Source organism: Argentina silus (genome assembly GCF_951799395.1).
Source record: "Argentina silus genome assembly, chromosome: 6".
Classification (NCBI taxonomy): Eukaryota; Metazoa; Chordata; class Actinopteri; order Argentiniformes; family Argentinidae; genus Argentina; species Argentina silus.
In genome coordinates, this window is record NC_139660.1 from 6,388,233 (window position 1) to 6,413,232 (window position 25,000).

Consider the following 25,000-nt stretch of genomic DNA (forward strand, 5'->3'; position numbering starts at 1 on the left):
TCTGTCCCTCTGCAGAGTGCAAGTTTTCTTCTGGGTCCAGCTCCTCTGCAGCATAGTGAAAAAAGGGAAGTAAACAATAAGTCAAATGCTTGTGACTCCCCTGTGCCTCATGGGAAGAGGGGGGGGGGGGGTAGGGGGGGCACGCCTGGTGAGACTGTGGTCACTGTGTGTGTTCATACATCATGACATCGCACACACGCGGACACACACACGCACACACACACACAAATTCCTACACATCCACATCACACACCAATGCATACATGTCCGCATGCACACACACACACACACACACACACACACACACACACACACACAAGCACTGACCTCCCGCTGCCCTGGCAGCCTGCTTGGAAGTCTGCAGGACGCGAGACACACGCGCAGCTTGACGTGCGCAGAACTCATCAGTCGCCAGGATCTCCGAGCGGGAGTATAGAGTCCTCCCAGATCCAGAACACTCCTGAAATCATGTGACAAAATGACATGCAAAATATGACCATATCATATGATCATATCACACTGCAACAAAATAGTAACTACTGTATTTGTTTACTCTGTCAATATGAATTCTAACCAGCCTGGGAACTACAGATTTAAATTATCTTTACAGAAAAACTTGGACACTCTTACAGTATATTGTATGTGAAAATGACGTTTTCCCTCATGTTTTATGTGCATTGTGCCTGTCAACTAAATACAAGATACATATCTTATTTGAGTTGCTGTGCTGGACAGCTAACCTGACCCTTCACTTTAAGGGCTCATTATCATCAACAAGAAAGTCAGGTGTACCAGTGACATCGTTATCGTTGCTCTAGAACCGGAGCGGCCCCTATCCTCTGGACCACATGACTCCTCACTGGGCTGCTCAGGGCATTCTGGGTAAATGAAGGCCTGTTGACTAGAGGCCTGGAGGAGAGTACGAGGCTCCTCTCTCTCCTCGTCACTGCCACTGGCTGCGGTGTCCAGACTGAGCCTGGCAGACAGACCAGCACCATGGAGGGAGATGGAACAATAGAATGTGGGGTTACACTGGCGTCATCTCAACTTACTTTGATTCATGATCATTACCCCTTTCACATGTGTTTGTGCATGAAATGCATTTGGTTTGTTAATGAGTCATGTGCAGTATGATTGGCTGTAATGTTGTTATTGTTATTGGTGTTATTGGCTTGTAATTGTGTAATGTACTTGGTGTTATTGGCTTACATGTGTAATGTACTTCCCGCTAGGACCATATATACTGAAATATATATGTACATATATACTGAGTGCATATATACTGCACTCACTGCAATGTAAGTCACTTTGGATAAAAGCATCAGCTAAATGGCATGGTAACTGGAAGGTTACTGGTGTCATATCTAAGGCTCCTGCCACTGCTGTTGTGCCCTTGAGCAAGGCACTTAACCCCTAACTGCTCCAGGGGTGCTGAATATAGCTGCCCTGTGCCCAGAGCTCTGTTCTCTGGTGTGTGTGTGTGTGTGTTGTCTTGGGAGGGGTGTGCATGTGTCAAATTCCTACAATTGATGAGAATTGATTGCATGGCCAAATAAAGAGTCTTCTTCTTCTTCTTCTAATGTACTTTAGATCCATTGTCAAAACAACAGTATATTTGAAATGAATGGGATCTGATTTGGTTTCACAGTAGAGTGAATGCAGTGAAGTTGCACAACTACAGTTAGCTTGTGTTTGTCACTGTGAACCTGTTTGTATGGGTGTGTTGTTTGTGCGGTCTGCTCACGATTCTACTTTCAGTTTCAGTTCAGCCTCACTAGCCTTGTTAGCATGTATAACACCAAGGTGTGAACAAGCATCAAACCACAAAACAGATACAGCAGAACACGAAGCTCTATGCTCTCTGAGATGTCACCATTCAAATATGAATGACATGTGGCCTGCTCTATTTTATTTGTGGTCAACAGTGGAAGAGTTATTTTGAGAAACCAAATACAACAGAAACAAGTACAACTCTATTTTGAGCTGCACAGTTACAACATTGCTCCATTTTGTCATGTTGTGTTTTCATTGTGAGGCTGTTCATTTACTTTACTCAGGATAGTTGTTTTTGTAAGAAAAAAAAAAAAAAAAAAAAAAAAGAAGAAGTGACTTAAGCCTTTGTTAAAAATATTCACATGAAAAGTGAAAGTATATTATTTTGTTCAGTGTTTGGTATTGGATGCAAAATGTCAATGTGTTTCAAATGTCATGTATGCATCATGACTAATAGTGATAAATCCAACCCTATTAACCCTACCTCCTCCCCGGGTTGCTGGGAGACAAAGGCATCCCCCAGCTGTGTCTGCGTGATGTGGACATGGACCTGACCAGGTTGGGGAAGCTCTCCGGGTCTAGGTCCTGGTCGGAGTCGGAGTCCATGTCCCCTGGTGCCCCTGGTCCCTCTGGTCCTCCAGGCCCATTCAGATACACCGTAGTACTGACCACCACCATAGGATCCCCAGAGGCATCGCTATAGCTGTTCATTGCACTGCCTGACTGTAATGAGTTAGGATTAAACTTGGTGACTATGAAACTAGGATAGGGTCTTCTGTTAGGCTCTGGGTCTGGGTGGGAGGGTAAAGGTGGACTGAGTTGGGGGCTGTCTCTGCTAGTCAAGACCAGGGCAGGAGGGCTAGTTTCAGGGGCTGTAGGTACAGAGTGACCCCCCTGCAGGTCTTTGAAATACTCAGAGTCTCTGAAAGAAGCGCTCAAGCCAAGGAGGTCTTCCGCACTGCTGTCCACATCCAGGCCAGGGTAGTCATAATCACTCGTAGCAGAACAGGTATCCTAGGAGAGAGGGGGGGAGGGGAGGGTGAGAGAGAGAGAGAGAAAGAGAGAGAGAGAGAGAGAGAGAGAGAGAGAGATGCAGAATATAGAGAGACAAGGAGAGAGAGAGAGAGAGAGCGAGAGAGAGAGAGACTCAGAACGCCAGCTATATGACGAGAAAATAAATGACAAGATTCACAACTATGAACACGACTTAACACTGCCACCATCCATCCGTAGAGTTCTTGCATGCATTCTCACATTCTCGTTTACACCATGCAGTGAGCTGAACACCTCCACACCACCATGTGCCTAAAATGGAACTCTGGTCAAAACAGCTGACTCAAAAGACTTGTAGTTCCAGTTACTGGAAGAAGTTGTTTTGACACATTGAGAAGAAGAAGTTAGTGAGTTGTATTGACAGAGAAGGAGATATAGAACATAACATGATAGAAAACAGACTCCCACACACACAAACACCGAACCCGCAACACTCATCCAGACCCAAAAGTTCATCCTTTGTACCTTGTCCTCATTGGTGCTGCTGAAGAAGACATCCTCAGCGATGGAGGCGGGGGACAGGGAGGAGGAGGAGGAGCCTGTCCCAGAGACAATGACACACGGCTGTCTTCCAGGCTGGGTACAGGACTGGGTACAGGACTGGGTACAGGACTGGGTACAGGACTGGGTACAGGACCGGGTACAGGGCTTACCCTCCGATCCTGCCATAGGAATAATAACCAGAAACCTGTGTCAGAAACCTGTATCAGGAACAAAGCCCTCAGTCACCCACCTGTCCACTTGCACTTTTCCTAAAGGGGCTGTATGGATGGATGGATGGATGGATGGATGGATGGATGGATGGATGGATGGATGGATGGATGGATGGATGGATGGTGAAAGTTTGCAACTTTAATTATCACACAAATCCTTCATGAACATCAATGTATGAAGTGACTTCACCTTCTTAGACCTTAAGATAGAGATTCAGCCCCCCATGACGAAGGAAAAACACATTGCTGTGTTTGTTATGTTACTGGTAGAGGCAGTGGACCTTTCCAGCTTCATGTCTGCCATGCAGGGCTGAGCTGAGCTGAGCTGAGCAGGGACTGGAACCACGGCACGGCAGAGAACATGGTCCGGTGTGTGTCTGTGTGTGTGTGTGTGTGTGTGTGTGTGTGTGTGTGTGTGTGTGTGTTTGAGTGTGTTTGAGTGTGTGTGTGTGTGTGTGTGTGTGTGGCATGGCTGCTCTCTTTCTCTCCTTTATTCCCTCTCTCTCTCTCTCTCTCTCTCTCTCTCTCTGTCTCCTTCTCTCTTTCTTTTTCTTTCTGTTCCTCTCACTCTTTTCTTTTTCACCTTCTGATTTCTGGAACACTCAGTCTCAGACTGGCGCAGCATTCACCTCTCCCTGCCTCCCTGCCTCCCTGCCTCCCTGAAAGCTCCTTTACATCTCTGCATTAAACAGATTCCTTGGTTCACATGATGCCGCAAACCGGCGTTGCTAATGGCAACCCCTGCGTTAGTCTCCATGTTATTTGTAGAGAGCTGGGATTTGTCCTCCTACTCTGCCTTCTTGCGACCTGAGGTGAATCGTATGTTGTAACACAACTGGCCGCTAATGCAAGGCTAAAGTCTACAAATCGTATTTCGCTATGAAGACCTCAGGGGAAAAAGCGATTTGTGATTTCATGTGATTTCATGTTAGATTTCAGTTTAAAGAGGAAGGCAAAGTTTTAATTCCAAAGTCACCATAACGTTTGGTGTTCTTTGGTATAATGCCACTCCTGTTCACTTGGTAATGTTTGATTATGCTAATTCAGTATTCATTATATCTAATGAGTCTATTAAATCATTAGTTTGAACTGTGAGAAGCAGTTCATGTTCAGTGTCAGGGATGCCTATGTGAAGAGGGTAAAGACCCCTGGTTGCATTCCAGACTGAGGTGTTGTGGTTTTATGGGGATTAGCTTAGTGGGAACCAGTGCGGAGGCTCCAGGTAAGACAGACAGAAACCAGACCAAACATCCATTACCACAGGCCTCTCTCACGTCCTGCTATAAACCAGAAGCTGCACACCGCTCCCTCAACTCTCCGAGCGCCGCCACCAAAGATGCTCTCTTCTCCAAACAACAAACGAGCACGGCTGCTCTCCAATCTAAATGTATTTTCGTAACGTAATTCATCACTCTCTCAGGCCACAGGGATGACAATGTCCCCGGTTTGCAGCGAGAGGTTTGTTTGCATCCAAATCCAGCTCGCCGAGTCTAAACTCTCCCTATACTCCTCCTTCTTGATGCTTGTAGCGTCGTGCCGCCATATCCTTTTATGGATTGGCCTCTCATATCTCCTAATGCATCGTGGGAGAATAAACAACAGGCCCTCACAGGCTCTATTAGGACTTTGGCTCAATCACAACCAGCTCTACTCATCACACACTAAGCACTGTTTCTTTTCAAAAACACTGTATAGGCCTACTGTACTTACTATACGGGACCAGAGGCATATTTAGAGCTGTTTAAACACTGTGGCTATACAGTTAAATAATATCACAGAGGTAAATCCAGTTTAAAATGCCGTTATGGGATGTTATCCAAACAGATTACGCAGTGTGTTGAAAGGATGAACACTGTGTTTCTGTACACTACTCTGTACTCTGAGATGATTCCTCCATTCCTCCACACAGGCCAGGTGCTAAACATTTGAGTTAGAAAATGATGAGAAATATTCTGACATATGGTTTTTCCAATGACCAGCTTGTATAGCTGGTGACAGGGTAGCAACAATGACCATCTAAAAAAGTTGCAATCAGAAGCCAAGAACGATAAGGCAGTCGACTTTTGCTTACTTAACATAATACTAACACATTTTTACCACATACGCAGACATGGCTGATGAGACATTTCTTTTTGTTCTAGAGTATTCTCAGGGCCAAAGTAAAGTCAGCATGGTGATAAACACACAGCTAAGTCCAGTTAAGACCCCTCATGTGAACAGAGCTTTGCAGCTGAAGCACATTTGGTTACCACATGCATTGTAACTGTACTCGTTAAATCAACACATGATTGTTAAAAGCCCACGTCCTTGCCTATTGGACAAAGTATTTACATGAAGACTTCCGTGACCTTTCTGTGTCTCTTTTTCTCATTCTGTACTGTAGCTAAAGGTGTGAGACAGATGTTTGGATGGAACAGAGGTGGAACAGAGAATGAGGTGAGTTGTGTGACTTGGCCACACATCAAAACAACCGTCATCATCACATCCTGATCCTTTTGAGACACGCATGCTTTGATCATAGATTCATTAGACTGTTTTTCAAAGTGCTGAGGGCTCCACGCAGAAGATAACAGACAACTGGTAGCATTTTACCGATATAGTATGGAGCCACTATCAATATGATATCCTGTCTAACATGACCGAATACAGAGAAGACACGGCTGAAGATAATGAAGAAGTGTTAAAAAAAAAGCTCTCTGCTGCAGTGCACATTATATATGAATCATGTCAGTCAGAAATTGACGGAAACCAGTGGGGGTCACAACGACTAAATGAACCCTGTAGAAATCGCGCTCTAGAGAACATGCAACCCTAAAGGTGATACGGTCTGCAGACTGAGAGGCCACCACATGACCTCAGAGCACATCAAAAAAGCGAAAGAACGGAGCAGAGGAAGTAAAAGAGAGAGAGAGAAAAAAAAAGTTTGCCGTACAGTAGAAGGAGGAGGTCATGGCCGTACCTCTCTTGAAGGACCATCGTTTCATCCAGAGCTTGGAGAACGCGGGCCAGGAGTTGTTGAGAGGAGAATCCGCCATAGGGAGAGACGTGGGGAGGCCAGCTAGGGCTGGAGAGCTCACTCACACTGAGGCCCAGCAAGTGTGTGAGAGAGGAGGGAAATAAGAGAGAGAGAGAGAGAGAGCGAGAGAGAGAGAGAGGGGGGAAGGGGGGAAGGAACGAGTATCCCAGAGCCGGATCAGAGAGCCGCTGGGGATTACCTAACCACTGACATAAACCCAGGGGCTCCTGAACAGGGGCTGAGAAAGAGAGGAGAGACTGAGGGGAGAGAGAAACACAGCAGAAAGAGGGAGGGATGGGAGGAGGGAGCGAGGGATGAAAGGAGGCAACAGAGAGAGGGAGGACTTTGATGAAGAGAGAAAGAGAAAGGGGTGAGGGAGGAGTGGACAAAGGGGTGGGAAAGGGTTTAGTGGTGAAGTGGTCTCGGGGATGAAGGGAGAGAGAGAGAGAGAGAGAGAGAGAGAGAGAGAGAGAGACGGTGGGAAGGAGGGCATCTACAGTATGACTTATGAGAGAGACTCAGGAGAATTAACTCTCTGGTTAGTCAATCACAGATCTCTACTGAAGTGATAGGACAACTGTAATCATTTATAGAGATTAAAGTTGTGGAGCTTCTGATTGTAAAGATCAATGAGGTTATACAGAGGTTACACAGAACAATGTCCTCAGAGAAGATTCATAACAAATGGACGTGCTAGTTCCCTATACTGTGTGACTTCGGACTGGAAGAGCCTGTCTATGAGCGACTGTAAAAGTTACTACACATGAAGTGAAAGTACTGCCCTTTGCCCACAGGCAGAAAACAGACAATTTTCACACTGGTAGAGAACAGGCTTTTAGAAATGTTCCAAAAAATGTACAATAAATGAATAAAAAAACACTCAGATAGATAATGGTAAAAACCTGGTAAAAAAACAAAAAAACATGATGCCCACAATACTAAGTAGGCAATAGGAGATACTGTATGCAGAACATTAATGTACTGTAGGCGCACTTAAACAATAAAGAAACATGAACTCACCTTTGGTTTTAGGGAACAAAAGATGTTGAAGCCCCTATCTAGAGATAAAAAGCTAAACTGAAAAACAAAAAGGTCCTTGCATTCCTAACAGTGTTCTTTTTGAAGAACAGAACGACTCCCCTGAGTGTGCAGAGAGAAGGCAGCACAGAATGACAGAGAAAAGCACAACTCAGCCACTGCTTCCTCTTTTTGAACTTCTCTTTGTCATTTTAGCTTTAGCACCTTGTCACATGCTTTAAAGTACACTGACACACAGTTTGTGTGTAAAAGCGGGATTGAAGGACCATTTCCTTAGTGTTCCTTTTACAGGCGTCAATTACACTTTTTTTTATTTTTTATAATTTCATTTTAACAGTTTTACCCTCTCTTTTACTGGCTTCGTCAACCATCTGCTCTATTTAAGTTGAACCTCCTTGAGAAGAATCATAATGATGTTGTCTATCGCATTTTTGCAAACCCTGATCTGTATCTCACCAGTTTCTTCCTAAAATGTTCAGTTTTCAGTTTTCTAAGTAGGTTGAGAGGAACTCGTGCTCTATGGTGGTTTCAGCGGTAAGATGAGTGGGTTTCGGTGCCTCTGACACTGACGCATTGTTTAATGTCTGTCTGTGTGAGATGTGAGTGTGTGTTGATGAAGAGATAGTAGGCCCGCTCATTTCTCAAACCCAATTCAATGGCAATCTGAGGAAGAGACACGTTATTGAATGCCAACAGGTGAGGCATCCGGCCACCAGCCAAGAGGCTGATCCAGGTTCTAAATCAGTGTGATAGTCCCTGCAATGTGTAGTAGTCGTTGTATTGAGCCGTATTGACTTTCTTTGACGTCAGTCTTCGGGTCCTGGCCCTGCAGGGCTGCATTAACAGGAATGAAGATGTCAATAAAGGATCCCATTTCTCAGGAAAACATGATTTTTATCCAATTACACACTGCAATGACTATCTAAGTTTGCCTTTGGCTGTATGCTAGTTTGTATGCTAGTTTTCACGACATGAAATAAAGCCTATAGGCCATGGGATTTGATACCGTGTTCTCTGGCTGGTTATGTGAACCCCAGTCCAAGTAGTATAGCACACGATAGCAAGGCTGATGCTCTGATGCCAGCAGACGACAGTGCACTCAGGAGGATCAAACTAAAACTGAAACAGTTGGACAATGGATTGCTACATCTGAACTTCTGCTTGGCACACTTGACCTTGTTGACTGATGGCAAAAGGGAAATGTGATGCTGTTCTAATGTACTGACTCGCACTGTAAGACGACTGTAAGCACACTCTGTGGTGACACTTCACTTGGGGCGTCCCCTGCAGATGGTTTATAGATGTCAAACTAACTAGTCAACTCATTAAACCTCCCAGCGTCCACTGACCCTTGGTACACTGTTATATGTTAACAGAGTTGCAGTCGAGAGTTTAAGGGGTCTAGCGAACATTCTGTGGGGGACTATCCAAATAATGTCGGTCTAGGTCTGTTTTAGTGCTATGGGACACACAACTCTCCCGAGTTCCAAGATACCCTTTTCTCCAATAATTTGAGGTTAAGGATCACAACAAGAGACATATTCTCCAATAATTTTATTCATAATTTTAATATAAACAGTTAATTGTTGAATAATTTACACACAGCAAGATTTTATTTTCATATCATTCCAACATTTTTCTGTACATGTCACTGCTTGGCTCTCCTTGAAAACATAGAAAAAATAAATTGTCAAGCGTTATTTTAGTCATGGCACATTTTGATCCTGTACATATGTGTGTTGTTGTGGTGTGTGTGTGTGTGTGTGTGTGTGTGTGTGTGGGGGGGGGGTGTGTGTGTGTGTGGATGTGATGTGACAAGAGTGTGAATATGATATTCATATATGTGATATACATAAAGACAATGGCACATTTTGATCCAGTGTGGGGATGTAGCTATCTGTGTGGTTGTAGGTGGGTTCTACTGTACATACACACATATACATGTCAGCTGTATATGCGTTTATGTACAACAACGTAATGTATCGGTAAAATACATCAGTATATCTAATAACAATAAATGACACATATACGTTCATATAGAGGTATCCTGCGGGACTAGAACACACACCATTCTGGAACCTTCTATGTGCACAGAGGGAAGAGGAGGAGCAGCGGATCCGAGAGAACAAAGAAACCCATGGCAACCAAGGACAACAACAACAACACACAACTCCCATCGATATAGAGACGCACAGGGGCAAACAGAGACCTTTAACATGTAGTTGTGTAAACTGGAGCAGACCACTGATAAGACAGACAGTATGACTAAGAAGTCCCTTTCAACTCTAACCCCCGCCCCCCCCCCCCCACCCCATTCCACCCGTCCGTGAAACTGTTAAGCCTCAGTAACTAACGCCGACTTCTAACATTGAATACAAACACAAAAACAGTTTCAGCAAAGGGCAATATTGTCGTTACATCAACCGTCTATGTAGATGTCGTATCGTTTGGCCAAATCAGTTTTTCTTAAAAGTGGTGTCTTAATTAAACCATACCAACTACAACACAAGTATACATTTAATTAAATGTTTTAGTTCTGACAGACATTGTACATAACACATAGCTGAAGGTGTTTTTTCTTCATACTGCCCCATGTAGAATGGGTTGGCAGTTGTTTAACCCTACCAGGTTTACATCCTCCTCATTAGCTTGGGATAAAACCATCGATTGATGACACTTATTAGCTTATTTAGAATTTCATTTTTGAATTTCCCTCAAGGAACGTGCAGTGGTCTTTTCCAGTTTTTCACATCGAAAAGCATATGTCAACTAAATCTAAATATGACGTTCTGTAGGCTAGCTAGTCAGAAACAGGGATATTTAATTTCTTACATTGCAATGGGTGAAGTTTGAGATCAAAAAAAGCTTGATGGATGACATGCTATTGTGATTGTTGGGGTGGTAGAATGATGCATGGATTGTTGACACACATTGGAACATGCATTAGAACATTCTAGACAGGATTCTAGAGCATGATCAGATGAACATTTCAGGCCACTCATGTCATGATACACAGGTAACCCATCCCAAGTTGTTGTGCTGCTCCCTATAGCATAACATTAACAGAACTTTACTCAGCTCTTTTTCTGCGTAGTGGGGTAGTGTCATGAGCAAAAAAACATCTAACTTTTTAATTTTATTTAGAAAAAGTTATATACATTGATAACAATGTTAAATTCAGTAATGTACAAGAGTAGTAAAAGTTTACAGTCAGAAAAAGTAATTGTATTTTGCCCTCCCTATTTTGGCTAAAAAAAATAGAAATCAACATCTCTAAATGTAATACTTTTTTCTTTTCAAAACAATACAATACATACAATGCTTTGTTCTCAAACCTGCGCTGCATTGCTAGCATCCTCTGTCAAACCGCATCTTAGGCTGATCAGAGTTGAACTAATTCTAAACTTCCCTAAATCAAGTGCTTTTATTTTTCGGGGATATCTGCCGCTATTTACAGTTTGAAAGTTTTTCGATTAGCTTCAAAAAAGTGGACAGTATGCATTTCAAATGGAGTTCCCTCCATGCCATGCAATCAATTGTTGCTAATTATACTTTTTTTTTTATCACATGTGCTTTGGGTTTTGGGCTGATCAACAAAGACTGATGATGGCTGAGAAGAAGCAAAAATCAATTAGCATCAAATTAACAAACAACCTAATCATCTGGGATGGTTCATTTCATGCACAAAGCAAGCCAGAGCTTTAGTAAGTAAAGTAAGAGACAACAAGTTCAACATTTTGGTAAAAACCATGAATCTCATTCATTCACATAATCCCAATACAGTAATATCAAGCCAAGCAGGCAGATAGATGATGTCCTCCCTCTGCAGCTACGAGTAAAGAAACACCTCTCCCGTCTTTTACGAATGCATAACATGGTGGTGGTGGTAATATGGTGGTAAAACGATGGTAATACTCCAGTATGTTCCTGTGATATTGGGGGGTTCTTTTCCTCTCTGGTGGTCGGTGTGGTGTGGGGGGGCACACCCTAGTCCAGGGCACTGGAGGACTGGGCGTGGTCAGGGGGGCCATCAGTCTGAACAAGGCACTGTGGGTCAGGGCCCTGGCTATGGGCTACGCTCTCTCCTGCCCTGCTGCACTCACACATCCAACCACCAGGGGGCAGGCTAAACCACATCATATCAGAATGATAAGACAAAGTATTCAGGTCGTTGTAGGTGTTTTATCTTGAGGGGGAAGGAAAAAAAAACTGTATAAAGGGGTTTGTTGAAAACTTGTAGGCTACATCTCCAAAACGTTTTGCTAGGATGCTGAGAACTTGCACTTCAGTCAGAGATAGATAAAGGTAGGTAAGTTCCTCCATCCTCCAACCTCTCTAACCCCCAAGCTCATGCCTCCCTGAGGAAGATACAATCTAGAATTCATATTTCTGTAGTTATGGCACACAGGATTGTCCTAGTCCAGCTCTCTCTTAGGGAAATAGTCCTTTTGACCAGTCGAGGCATGCAGGGTCCACATGACCCCAGACCCAGACCCAATCCATGGCATTGATATAAGGTTATTTTTTTGATATTCACAGTAGAAAAAAAAAAAAATACACAAAACATAAATGGAAAAACAACAACAAGACAGAGAAAACAACAACAACAACAACAACACTTCTGGAGGATTCATCAAAAGGCCTTGAGACTGAATGCTGTACGTGTTGATTTGAGTAGACCAGTAACTCTTAGGAGAGATTTATGCCCTGCTCCAAGATCATCTGAGGGGTTCATCGGTGTTGTGTGAGACTAGAGACCCGAACCAATATGGATGTCAATAAAAGCATTAAAAAAACAACAACACAGGGCATAGCTGAGTAACCTGTGGCTGTATGTGATCACACTGTTGATATGTACAGTATGGATCATTAATAATCGATCAGACTGTTCCTGTCTTTAAAATCGGCATAATGTTCGCTAACATCACATCCTCACAAACCACCAGTGTACAGTAGGAGTTAAAGGAACAACACAACTCAACGAGGATACTTTCCTCAAACTATTTTCTATTTTCTATGGCTGCAGTACTCCAATACAAGCTATACTGTACATAGTCTTGGCCGGGGGGTGGGGTAGCTATGATGTGATTGACAGGATCATTCAGACGACTGAAACGTTGTGTAGACTACAAATGGAGTGAAAGTGCCAGAATGGAATACAGGAATACTGGGATAGTGATACTGGGATAGTGGGACAGCGTGAGAGTGGGATACTGGGGATAGGTTGACAGGGGTACCAGGACACTGGGATACAAGGACAGTGATACTAGGATACAGGGAACCAGTAGACAGGATGATGGAGAAACTGGATGAAGAGAGGGAAGCCTTAAGCTCTGACTGATTCCTCCATGCAACACACTGAGGTAGACTGTGGCCAAACACATAGACAAAACTACTGGACTACCACTCCTTCCCACCTTTAGAGCTCCAACATTTCTTTAACAAAACTAGTCTTTTTCATCTTTAACATTTAAAAAACTGGTACTAAAAAGCTAACTGGGTTTTGTACAATGACAATGATCATAATAAAATAAATAAAATATCAATATCTGTTATCTGCATACACGTGTATACATTGCCTTAAAAGGAGAAAATGGTCATACGTAGAGATTTCCACCATTTTCTTTGAGAGGAAGTTTTTCCACTTTTTTTTTTATTTTTATTTTTTATTTTCTTTCTTTTTACTGGACATAGTATCATCATAAAGTATTAACAAAGTAAAAAGCATGAGATTGTAGCTAATTTAAACAACGTCCTTATTCTTAAAATCTAGAATCAGAGTACTGTAGCGGACTCCACTGGAGACACTGATATAATTCACCAGCATGTTTGTATTGTGTTATATGGGCGAGGGCCCTATCATTTTCTTAGATGACTGTGCTGCAATGTGGACTTGCCATTCCAACCATACAACAGCCAAAACAGAACCAAACCAACCACCTGGCCCTCAAGCTGACTTTCCCTAAAAAAACCAACAGATACAGTATGTCATACTGTAAGTAGCACTGTAATATGTGTGTTTGAGAAGGCACTGGGTGGAGGGGAGGCTGCTGTGGCTCCACTACTTCAGACGCAGACACGACCAACAGAGGGAAGAGAGCTGGATAGTGACGAGCAAGGATTACTAACACCATGTCAATCACCGCTGACAGGAAGCTCAACACTGTTACCGAGTGACCGAGGCTCAGACTGCTGCCAACAGAACGGAACATTCACTTCCCCTAGGCGGCAGTGGCTTTCTGTCCCGTATTCATGCGGAGTCTGGCGGACAATAGACAATAGTCTATCCATCGGTGTCTGCCTTCGGCAACAGAGGGAGGGGGAATGGAGGCTATTGTAGATCAAAGGGATCTGTGTTTGATAGGATGGGAATGTCATCAATAAATACGTCATGATGAATTCAACACCGATTTACGTAGGGCCAGATGTGTGTACGCTTCTGATATCAGGGCTTCTTCTCATACTGGGAGCTGACAGGAATGTTTTTTTTAACGTCTGGGATAGAACTTTTGACAGTATCAGGACTGACATAACAAACCAGGACTCATCATTAGGAGAGGCCTACCCTCCCCTGCTGCAGAATGCACCTGCCACGGTAACTGTAACCATAGCCACTTCAAAAAGGTCTACTTCTCTGCTCTTTGATCCGAGCACTTATGTCTTGATTCATGACTGACAATTCAAAGGAGTTAATGACCGACAAGCAGGTGCACAGCCCACTCCCATTAAGAGACCAAATGAAGGTGGTTGGGGGTACTGGGTTCAACCAGAGTCTTGTTGGGGTGGTGGGGAGGGTGTGTGTGTGTGTGTGTGTGTGTGTGTGTGTGAATAATGGGCACACGTCGAGACTGAGCCGACTATAACGACAATCCTTGAATGTCAGAGAGTCCTCAGGGAAACTGCACTGGTACAGTGTGTCCTGCCTCAGACAGTACATGTGATAGAGGGAGTCGAATAGAATTATTAGAACGATTAGAATTAATAGAACGATCCCCCCCGACACACACACACACACACACACACACACACACACACACACACACACACACACACGTGCCCACCGCCCACACACACCACACACACACACACACACACACACACACACACACACACACACACACACACACACACCTCTCTTTGCTGCCTGCTGTGGACTCAATGCAATAGGAACTTTCCAGAACGTTCCTCAGCCTCGACCGCAGAACGTGGAAAATTCCACCAGCCCGATTCTGACCTGCTTCCTGTGTCAGCAGGCAATACAGCCAATAGGGTGTCCTTTTGGTGAGGGGGGAGAGGACGAGGGGTGGGGGGATCCAAACAAAACTAGCTGAATGGAGATTCTGATAGAGTAGATGTGAAGCTAGCCAATCATGAAGCACAGCAGAAGTCTCTAGTCTCTAACCTCTGACCTCTGCTCTATATCGGCCTTCCGGATTGTGACTAACCACTGGTCAGCTCCGACCCAAACGCTACAAAACACCACCAACAAGCACAAGCCAAGACAATGAACTACAATCAAATAGGCCAAGACATGCTCTCTTTAAGACAGGCATCTCTAGCCCATCACTCATAACATCAACCAACAGGTGAATGATCAACCTTTTAGACACAGCTTTAACACAATCACAACAATGTGAAACACATGGTAACAACACAGGGCAGTCTTCTACACTGTGGGTCTAGTCCTATCACAGCACAGAAACAGCAGACAGGAAACCTGCCCGGTGCACTTCCACCACAGGAGCCGTGTTACCCCTCTTACTCCCCCTTTTCAGCTTCTTTGGTTATTATTGTCTTTTAGCAAAGTGGCCTCCCAAATACTCCCACTGAAGCGTATCTCTCAATGGGAACTAGGTCTGATAGGTGCAGTGATGTTGCCATATGGTGGGGCTGCCCTTTGCTTCTGCCATGTTTGACAGAGAGCTACAGCCACATGTGGAGGCCTATGACTGCCGACGATTGATTAGTGTGATTTCTGGGGTTAGAAAAAAAAATTATGAATGAAAGACAGCTTACCAGCAAAGCCTCAGATGAAAACATTACAAATACGAACTATGTACAAAAACATCAATAGTGTATATATTATATATAAAATATTGATAGAAGTACCAATATTTCATATATACTATATATATATTATATATATATATATTCTATACCCACTAAAATATATCAAAGCAGCAGCTATTGGTCAGTCTGAGGAACTCTTTTGTCCAACTTTTAACTGTTTAAATATCCTTCAGCCGTATTGTAAGGACACAGAAATAAAAACTGAAAGAGAGAGGAGACACAAAAAGAAAATAATAAAGCAAATAAATTAAAACTATTCACCAAACACCGTATGAATCTGTGTGTGAAGTTTGGAATTCTGCAGAAAAAGAAACAAAGGGGTCGTTTCCTCTAGACGTTTGTTCTAGGAGAGAGTGTCTGTGTCGCGCCACAGTTCCAAACGGTTTAGTCATTGTTCAAGAAGGGAAATTAATAGGAGCGTCGATAGACCCCCCTCTTTGTTTAGAGGCCACATAGAAAAAGGCCACTCTGAAAAAGATTTCACTTGAAAAAACAAAACAAAACAAAACAAAATAGAGAAATGCAGAATGGTGTGGGTGGGGGGTGGGGGGTGGTGGGGTGGTAGTCTTGAAGGGTGGAGAATAAGCAGCCTTCTGGTTGTCTAAAAGATTTGTGTTCACAGTTATTTTTCTTTCATTTTTTCCAACGACCAGTCCTGGAAACTTGGCAATATTGAAAAACAAAATGAAGGTATAGTAGAAAGTTGTAGTAGATGATCCTGATGATGCTAATAAAGTCTCAACATACACCAAAACGTTCCATCCTGGCCGCCTGTGCTGGGTGGCTCCGAGGAAGAAAATAAAAGTCCTGAGATCTGTTTATTTTAATATATTGAAGGGCTTCTGCAAGAATCATAAAATAAAAATAAAAAAGATTTAGAAAACGAGAGAATGATGGGGGGGGGGGGGGGTAAAATAAAATAAAAGTAGAAGAGGAGATGTAGGAAATGTTAGGAAGGGCTGGATCTGGGCAAGGATAAGATTCGGCCGTTTTTCTTTCCACCGTTCATGTGTGTGTAGGGGACATGTTCCTCATAGTTGCCCCTGAGGGCCACCGAGGGTCCGTTTTGCCTGCTATGGTCCTCTCTCATGGAGTAGGAGCTGGGGTCCAGCGGGATGCTCTCCATGTTCTCCAGATCCAGGTCAAAGTCCTCTGTCTCTGGGAGCTTGTTGTCCTCGCTGTAGAAGAAGGACACTTCCTGGTACGAGGGGTGAAGGTCTTCCTTGATCATCTCGATGATCTCCTGGAAGCTGGGACGCATCTTAGGGTTGTACTGCCAGCACATCTGCATCAGGTTGTGTCTGCAGGGGGGGGGGGGGGGGCAAGGAAAAAAGAAGGAAAGCCGGATGAGAAGAAGGAAAAGAAGGAAGAGGGGGTAAAACAAGGAATGGGGAGAGGGGAATCTCAATTGAAATTGCAATTTAGTCTAGGAATAGGCTTAATCTACGTCTGGCCCTAGATGACTCTAGATGGCCCTAGATGGCCCTAGATGAGCCCTAGACGATTCGGGTCCTATAATCTCCAGGAACCACTTACATCCTCTCAGCACAGTTCTCTGGTCTGTCCAGGTATCCTCCGTCCATGACGAACTTCAACACCTGCTCGTTGGACAGGCCCTGGTAAGGCTGCTCTGCTAGTGTACTGATCTCCCACAGTACCACTCCAAACGACCTGGAGGACACACACACACACACACACACACACACACACACACACACACACACACACACACACACACACACACACACACACAGTGAGTTTGAGACAAGTCGTACACCCACAAAAGCCAAATGACGAAGTAATTACATCGATCGATAGTTCCTGGTCATCTCTCAAAATGATTTAACAAACCTTTCGACAGTCATCTGAAACGAGAGGGGCCTGACTCACTCACCAGCAGTCTGAATGGGCAGTGAACACTCCGTCCTTCAGGGACTCAGGGGCCATCCAGCGGACAGGCAGCAGGCCCTTCCCTCCCTTGCGGTAGTAGTCAGTCTCATAGATGTCTCTGGTCATACCAAAGTCTGCAGATAAGACACAGACAGGGATAAGAGACACACATAGACAGACACCCAGTGCGATCAGAGACACACATACACGCTAAGCATCATGAAACCAAGGAAAAAAGCCAATGTAGGCCTACCTCCTCCCGCGCACACACACACACACACACACACACACACACACACACACAGTGAGTTTGAGACACATCATACACCCAGTACAAGCCAGTGTAGGCCTACCTCCTATCTTGACCGTGTAGTCCTCAGCCACCATGCAGTTCCTGGCAGCCAGGTCTCTGTGGACAAACTTCTTGGCGTTGAGGTATGCCATCCCATCAGCGATCTCCCCTGCCATCTGGATCATCAACTTCAGTGTGGGAGGGGGGCGACCGGTAGGGTTGTTCTGGAGAGGAGCACACAGTACACAGGGGGGGGGGGGGGGGGGGGGGGTCAGTGACACCTGGCTGACCTGAGAACCTCTCATACAGAACACAAGCAGACGTGAGGGAGCACTAAACCGCATGCATGTGACGATTATGCGGTATGTGGTTAGAGCACTGAGGGAATGTTACACTGCATGTGATGAGGAGACTGAGAGAAGGGTTTTACTGTGAATGCGAGCGGGGCACAGAAGGGCTGTTTACCTCTGAGTCGGGTCGGAGGCAGCGCAGGTAGCTCTTCAGGTCTCCGTGGGTCATCAGCTCCATGACCACCAGAGTGGGCTGGCCTTTAGACACCACTCCCAAGAGACGCACCTGCAGAACATAGGGACAAGCCAGGGCTTTAGGACAACACACAGGACAGCACTTCACATGGTGGGTGGGAGACATAACCCTAATATATATATATATATGCCATTTAGCTGATGCTTTTATCCAAAGCGACTGACATTGCAGTGAGTCCATACATTTTTCAGTATATACTGTATGGTCCCAGCAACCCATAGCGTTGTTAACGCCATGCTCTACCAACTGAGCCACAGAGGACCACCAACCCTAACCCTAGGACCCTGCCAAATACAATGGCTGAAAGCTTTATCATTGACAGTTTATGACATGGGACATCTTTATCATATCAGCAGCTCATAATAGCATCCCCAACTTCATACAGGCTCACTCAACCCCTCATCTTGAACCCCCCTGAAACTTTACTCGGGTCGAGGTTGCAAATGAGTACATTTTCTCGTTACGTTACCTCCAGCTCATTTCGTAAGAAGAAAAAAGAAGAAGAATAAAGAAGCAGATAATAATTGACAGTGAAGAACAATGAGACCGAACGCCACGGGGTTCTCACCACGTGGTGACAGCTGAAGGCCTTCATGACAGACGCCTCGTTGAGGAACTCGATCCTCTCCCTCAGGCTGGCCGACTCGTTCACCGTCTTCACGGCCACGCGCGTCTCCGGCTCGCCCTTGACGATGTCCTTGGCGAGGCCCTCGTAGACCATGCCGAAGGAACCCTGGCCCAGCTCCCTCAGGACGTTGATCTTCTCCCTCAACACCTCCCAGTCGTCAGGAACGTACACTGAACACCAGACACACAGGGTTCAAGTTCACACTCAAAAAAACAACAGGCCTTCACCTACAGGTCATCTTTGAGCCACATGAACATCATCTTCAAGAGGGAATAAATCAAAAGTGGAAGAACGTTTGCATGTTTTCAGCTTAGCTTTTTTTGTATTCAATTTCCCTCCTAAGATAAGATGGCAGCTTGAATGTGAGCGTCCATGTTTGTCCAGGTCTTACCGTCATTGGCGCTGAGGTACTCTGGGTTGGAGGAGGCGATGAGAGGTCCAGTAGGTCCTTCAGTTTGTCTGGGAGAGACACGGTCATGCAAGGATTGGTCAGTGGACTGCAATGTCCTAACCTCTTTATTGTATTCAAGTTGCCCCCCCGTACTCATATTATGCATCTGAGTTACATCTATAACTAAAATATTATATAAAACTAGGTGGTTAATTATCTACATAGATGAATAATAGCAAAAGGCTTAGAGGTCACATGATCTCTTACTTCTTCTTGAAGACCATGAAGACTCCGCCTCCCACAAAGAGCAGCAGGATGAAACAGATGACTGGACCAATCACAATCTTCAGAGGGCTGGGTTCCTCTGCAACACAAACAAATCAGCCATTGGTCACTTTACTGTGGCTGTCATAGCTGCACTGCCCTGTTGATTCAAATTTAATGCAACTTGCAGTTTTAATGTAACAGCCTTGAGAGACAGATAGAAACAGATGTGTGACTCTATCTATGGTGACAGCCTTTAAGGCCGGAGCCAACTGGTCCAGAGTAGAACACACTAGACTCACTGTCTTGCATGAAGAAGAAGGTGGGTTCTGTCCAGGAGCCGTTTCCTGCCAGTGACGTGGCACGGATCCTCACGGAGTAGTTCCCAGGATGCACCACTCTCAGCCTGCAGCCTCCCATCTGGGAGTAGGACTTCCTGGAAACGCAGTGATGCAGCTCCTGGAGGAGAGTTACCATGGTTACTCACTACAATCACCCAGCATGGTGTGTAAGGTGTCTGGTCAAATGTAGTGCACTAGTTACTAGTATACAGGGAACAGGGTCTCATTTGACACAAATCATCCATAAAGGTTTGTAGGTCTCCGGTCAAAAGTAGTGCACTAGCACACAGTGAACAGGGTGTGATCTGAGACACAGCTCCCCATCTCTGCCACTGCATTCTACTCCGCTCCTGCTTCCGTCTCCATGGTAACAGGGTTACTATGGTGCGGTGGTGAATAGCAATGAGTGATGAGTCCACACATTTAGAGCGATGGAAAATCAAAATACACACACACCGAGTGAGAGTAAACACACACAGATTTGATTTGTGTTGTGGTTGCTTTGAAGAATAAGATCTTGTCTGTGAGCTGAGCTCAGGCAAAATAAGAGGCACAGGCAAAATGAGAAATAGTTTCTGCCAGATTTGCACAGAATATAATCACCGCGTAAAAATCACCGCATATCAATTTGCTATAATTATCCTGTACCCTGAGCAGGCCTGCACAGAATGTGTGTATCTACGACGTTGTCCAATATGAGTACGACTGACCTCAGGATGTGTGTATCTATGATGTTCTCAAATATGAGTACTACTGACCTCAAGGTCTCCGATTCTCCTGTAGTTGACCTCGTACAGGATGATCATGCCATTGGGCGCTTTGGGCTCCGCCCACTTGATGCGCACAGAGTCTGGGTTCTCGGTTACCATCTCATGGGTCACAGGGCCAACGATGTCATCAGCTTTTGCTGCAGGGGGAGGAGAACACACACCATTCCATCAGCAAGGTCAACTACATACTTGTTTTATCTGTGGTGTGTGTGTGTGTGTGTGTGTGTGTGTGTGTGTGTGTGTGTGTGTGTGTGTGTGTTTTATATAGACTGAGAGTGTGTGTGTGTGTGGGTTTGTGTCGTTACCCTCAGGCATGGTGCGGGCGCTGACATAGGTGGCCATGCTGCAGCGACCAGAGTCGGTGGGGTGGTTGCAGGCGTGGATCTCAATCTGGTAGCTGGTGAAGTGGCGAAGGCTGGAGATGACCGTTGACTCCTTGGCGAACACAGTCAGGACCACCTTGGTGCCCTCGCTCCCGCCGTCGCCAGGGCGGGGCGTGGTCGAGGCATTGGGGAGGCCGGGGGGCGTGGTCAGGAAGTGGGGGAAGGTGGCGTTGGCCACGCCCACCGAGCGGCGGCGGCGAGACGGTCTAAAGGGATGAAAGGGGGAGGAGTTAGGTCAGATGAAACGCATTGGGAAGGGCAAAGAAGGACAACAATGACAGCTGTCAACACAATTTGGCTTTATTCTTCTATCTATTCTTGTAACCAATATTTAGCCACGTAAATCATAGAGAACCAATTCTATTCTATTTTACAACAACCTACAGTAGTTAGGTATCTTAGTAAGATTAATGTTACTCTAACCCAGAGCCCATTAGAATATACACAGCACTTCACCGACAAAGCTTTGACGTGGTTTTTCATAGATTGTGCCTGTACGGTCCATGCAGGGTTTGTGTTATAGAGGAATTACAGCTGAATTTGAGCCTGTAATCAAACAGCAGCAGGATGTGAAGGAGAAATAACCTCTGATCACACTAACCTTTACCTCCGCTATGTTGGCTGACCTTTCAAAACAACAGTCTGTACTGCTCTGGAGGCGCAGGACACAACACTCACCACTAGATGGCGAACAGAAGCATGCTAGGTCCAGGGTGGTTTGTTGTGGGTAGGAGAGACCAGTCCGCTACCAGTAGGAGATACCAGTAGTTGCAGCTCTGGGATCAGTTTACCCTCCCACAATACTAACTTTAACCATTAGGGGTCAAACTAAAATCAGCATCTACAGGTAACTTTAGCATAGTGCATGGAGGAGAGAGAGGGAGAGAGGAGGAGAGAGGGAGAAAGGGAACAGCATGTCTCTCTGGTCCTGCCTCTGCGTGACAGAGAAGAGGTGAGGAGAGGAGAGGAGAGGAGAGAGGAGGACTGAGGTCTGCGTTCCCTGTTCGCTCCCTGAGTAGGAGGGTGACCTTGTGTTACTGCATGCTCCAACACAGGATTAAACCCCAGCTAACCTCAGCTAAGGTGTGTGTGTGTGTGTCTAGATGTGTAGAGGTCTAAACTGTGTGTGTGTGTGTGTGCGCGTGTATGTTTCTAAACGGCGTAGCGGCAGTCTGCATGACTGCGCCCCAGACTGGCAGAGATGATAATGGGCACGGTAATCGCTCCCACGGTAAGGGGGGGGAGGGGGGTAGCAGAAAGGGGGGACGAGGACGGAGTGTACCGCCACCAGACAGCCCAGACAGCCCCTCACTCCCCCCACCTCCACCCCCCACTGCAGCTGAGTTCCGGAGCAGAGCACAAACAGCTCCTTCCACACACACACACACACACACACACACACACACACACACACACACACACACACACACACACACACACACACACACAGCCTGGGCTGGCACGCTAGAACACACACATCATCCGGGGGACAAACAAAGGGAGAGCAGGGCCCCCATGATGGGAGCAGTGTGTTCCCGTAGCGCTGTGAATAACAGCCAAGGGGTCAGTCAGGCCCTCATGTAATCTCCCCAGCGCTAACCGCTACCACTAACCACTAACTCTCAGCACTGAATAGAGCTAGCAGCAGTTGGCATAATTACCCTCGCTGCACTGCTCCACGGACGGATAACATCTCTCCGCTTATGAGCTGGGAGGTAAAGCAGAACGGCAGACGGCGGCCACTTGTGTTTGAAACATCAGCAACGCGGAAGAACCCCCCCCGAGTCTGACAGCGGCGTTGCCTTTTGTGATTTCCAGGCCTCGCATCAACAACGATTCTAAACGTTTCATTTGTGTGGTTGAAGGTTGTAAGAGAGGGTGTGTGTCAAGAGTACGGTTGTATACTGTGTGTGTGTGTGTGTGTCTCGTGTTCCGTGTGTGTGTGTGTGTGTGTGTGTATGTGTGTGAGACAGCCAGGGGCCCTGTCAATCAACGGTACGTCAACAAGTCAGCTCTGCTCGCTCTTCCACCTGCCAAAAGAGCCTCCGGTGCCGCTCACCGGCGGATTTCTCACAGTGTATCACCATCAACAGGGAGGCTCGCTAATTAAACCACCTCCGTCTCTGAAGCCATTCTAAAGCCCTGACACACTCATCATCATCATCATCATCATCATCCATCATCATCATGCATGACTACGACAGCCCTTTAATTTTTATTCACACGGCTAGAGAAATCCATTCCATTTTCCCAGAGATAACACCAGACTGTGTTGCTAGGTGCAAATTACCACGGAAACACAGATTGGAGCACGGGGGGGGGGGGGGGGGGGGGCAAGTCCCCCTGCCATGAATTAGTGCATCAAATTACGCATACCACCACTGACACGGAGAGAGGCTGGTTTGTTTGCTCTGATTGGATGACAAAGATGAGGGGGAAGCTGGGCATTAACACCAGCTCATCGCCTCATTGGCTTACCTATTGTCTGAGGCGGGGCTTACAGCAGGTGAGGTTCTGGAAAGGTGAGAGATCAGCTGTTCAGGGTCCTGTCTCTCTGGCCCCCCTCAGACCCCTCTTCCACTCACACTGCTGTCACACCTCATATCAACTGCCTCGGCTGCATCTCAATAGATTTAACTTGCTTACTCATCTTGACTGTGTTTTTAGATCAATGTGAATGAAGGGGAGGAAGATACGGTTGAGGAGGCCATTTTAGACTATTGGGACGGATTTTCGATGTCTGGTCATAGAGGAGGGGTCGTTACCTGATCTCGAACACTTCGTTGTGGAGGTAGTTCTCGAAGGTCTTGCGGTACTCGGACTCCTCGGCCTCCTTCTTCAGCTGAGTGTCGGTCTTCGGGCAGGCACAGCAGCGGCTCCCTTGACCTGGTTCATCTGTCTGGTTCCACTTCTGCTCCCCGTCGGTTTCCTGGTGGGTGGGCGCCCGCGACGGCAGCTTCATACCTGGATACACACACACACACGCACGCACACGCACGCACACACACGTGCACGCACACACACACACACACACACACACACACACACACACACACACACACACACACACAAAGAGCAAGTTAGAAACATGTAACATCTAAACACAGATATAAAGCCTAATTGGAATTATTCCCAAATCAGTGACCAGCTGATTTTCACCCTCAACTCCTCTCTTTGGGGAAGACCAACATGAGATATGAGAAACATTTCACCCTCGTCATCTGAGCCCCGGAGGTGGTTCACCTTTTACCTGCAGAGAAATTTCTCACACGAACCACAATCATCACGTCTACATGACTCATTCTCTCCGTGCCGCACCTTTCTGACAGTAGTCGAACTTGTTGAGGTCGCTGTCTTCGGGCTGCTGCTGGCAGAACACCAGGTAGTGGGTGATGTTGCCGTTGGGGTCCGTGGGGGGTTTCCATTTCAGGATGATCTGGGAGGAGGAGTTGGAGGAGGAGATGGGATCCAGGGGCACTGACGGCTCTGGAACACAAACGTAACGCAACGCGTGGTTAGAGCAGGGGGTTTATCATTGGTGGGTCACATGATGTCCATGGTCATGAACCAGCAAGTCTGTGTGACCCTCTACATCATAGTTTGAAAGGACAAAAACGTTTTTGTTTTTTTTAACATACCTCAAGACTATTACTAAGTACTTTTCAGACAAGGCAAACTAAAGCAGGCATGGCTCAAGTACTTGAAAGTATTTGATGTGTATTTTTGGACATATGTATTTCTTCGCTGTATTGTATGCCTTGCTGTTGTACTGTTTGGCTTGTGTTGGCTTGTGTGTTGTTGTTGTTGTTGTCCTTGCTACTGTGACTCACTG

At 45.7% G+C, this 25,000-nt stretch overlaps 3 protein-coding genes across 3 annotated transcripts in view; all 3 read right to left on the reverse strand.

Moving 5' to 3' along the window:
- The window catches only part of arhgef18b (rho/rac guanine nucleotide exchange factor (GEF) 18b), a 34,970-nt gene extending 32,459 nt beyond the window's left edge, over positions 1-2,511 (reverse strand). Inside the window, exons 1-4 of the mRNA XM_083671705.1 lie at positions 2,258-2,511; positions 793-976; positions 328-460; positions 1-45 (exon numbers count right to left, since the gene is read on the reverse strand). The exon at positions 1-45 is cut by the window's left edge and continues 7 nt beyond it. Of these exons, the coding sequence (XP_083527831.1) occupies positions 1-45; positions 328-460; positions 793-976; positions 2,258-2,484 (589 nt within the window). The 5' untranslated portion in view covers positions 2,485-2,511. The remainder of the gene's footprint in view (positions 46-327; positions 461-792; positions 977-2,257) is intronic.
- Positions 2,512-2,541: 30 nt separating this feature from the next.
- Positions 2,542-6,574, reverse strand: LOC310805763 (uncharacterized protein; the record flags this gene model as incomplete). The annotated part of the gene is made up of 3 exons (XM_083671564.1): positions 2,542-2,787; positions 3,292-3,488; positions 6,499-6,574. Coding segments are annotated over 3 exons (519 nt in total), but the record flags the coding sequence as incomplete, so codon positions are not given.
- A 9,632-nt stretch (positions 6,575-16,206) lies between these two features.
- insrb (insulin receptor b) overlaps positions 16,207-25,000 on the reverse strand; it is a 76,786-nt gene continuing 67,992 nt past the window's right edge. Inside the window, exons 8-21 of the mRNA XM_083672131.1 lie at positions 24,999-25,000; positions 24,487-24,654; positions 23,934-24,132; positions 21,091-21,374; positions 20,774-20,922; positions 19,977-20,133; positions 19,678-19,774; positions 19,411-19,478; positions 18,960-19,189; positions 18,311-18,421; positions 17,907-18,069; positions 17,558-17,687; positions 17,200-17,334; positions 16,207-16,964 (exon numbers count right to left, since the gene is read on the reverse strand). The exon at positions 24,999-25,000 is cut by the window's right edge and continues 249 nt beyond it. Coding sequence (XP_083528257.1) covers positions 16,613-16,964; positions 17,200-17,334; positions 17,558-17,687; positions 17,907-18,069; positions 18,311-18,421; positions 18,960-19,189; positions 19,411-19,478; positions 19,678-19,774; positions 19,977-20,133; positions 20,774-20,922; positions 21,091-21,374; positions 23,934-24,132; positions 24,487-24,654; positions 24,999-25,000 — 2,245 coding nt within the window. The 3' untranslated portion in view covers positions 16,207-16,612. The remainder of the gene's footprint in view (positions 16,965-17,199; positions 17,335-17,557; positions 17,688-17,906; positions 18,070-18,310; positions 18,422-18,959; positions 19,190-19,410; positions 19,479-19,677; positions 19,775-19,976; positions 20,134-20,773; positions 20,923-21,090; positions 21,375-23,933; positions 24,133-24,486; positions 24,655-24,998) is intronic.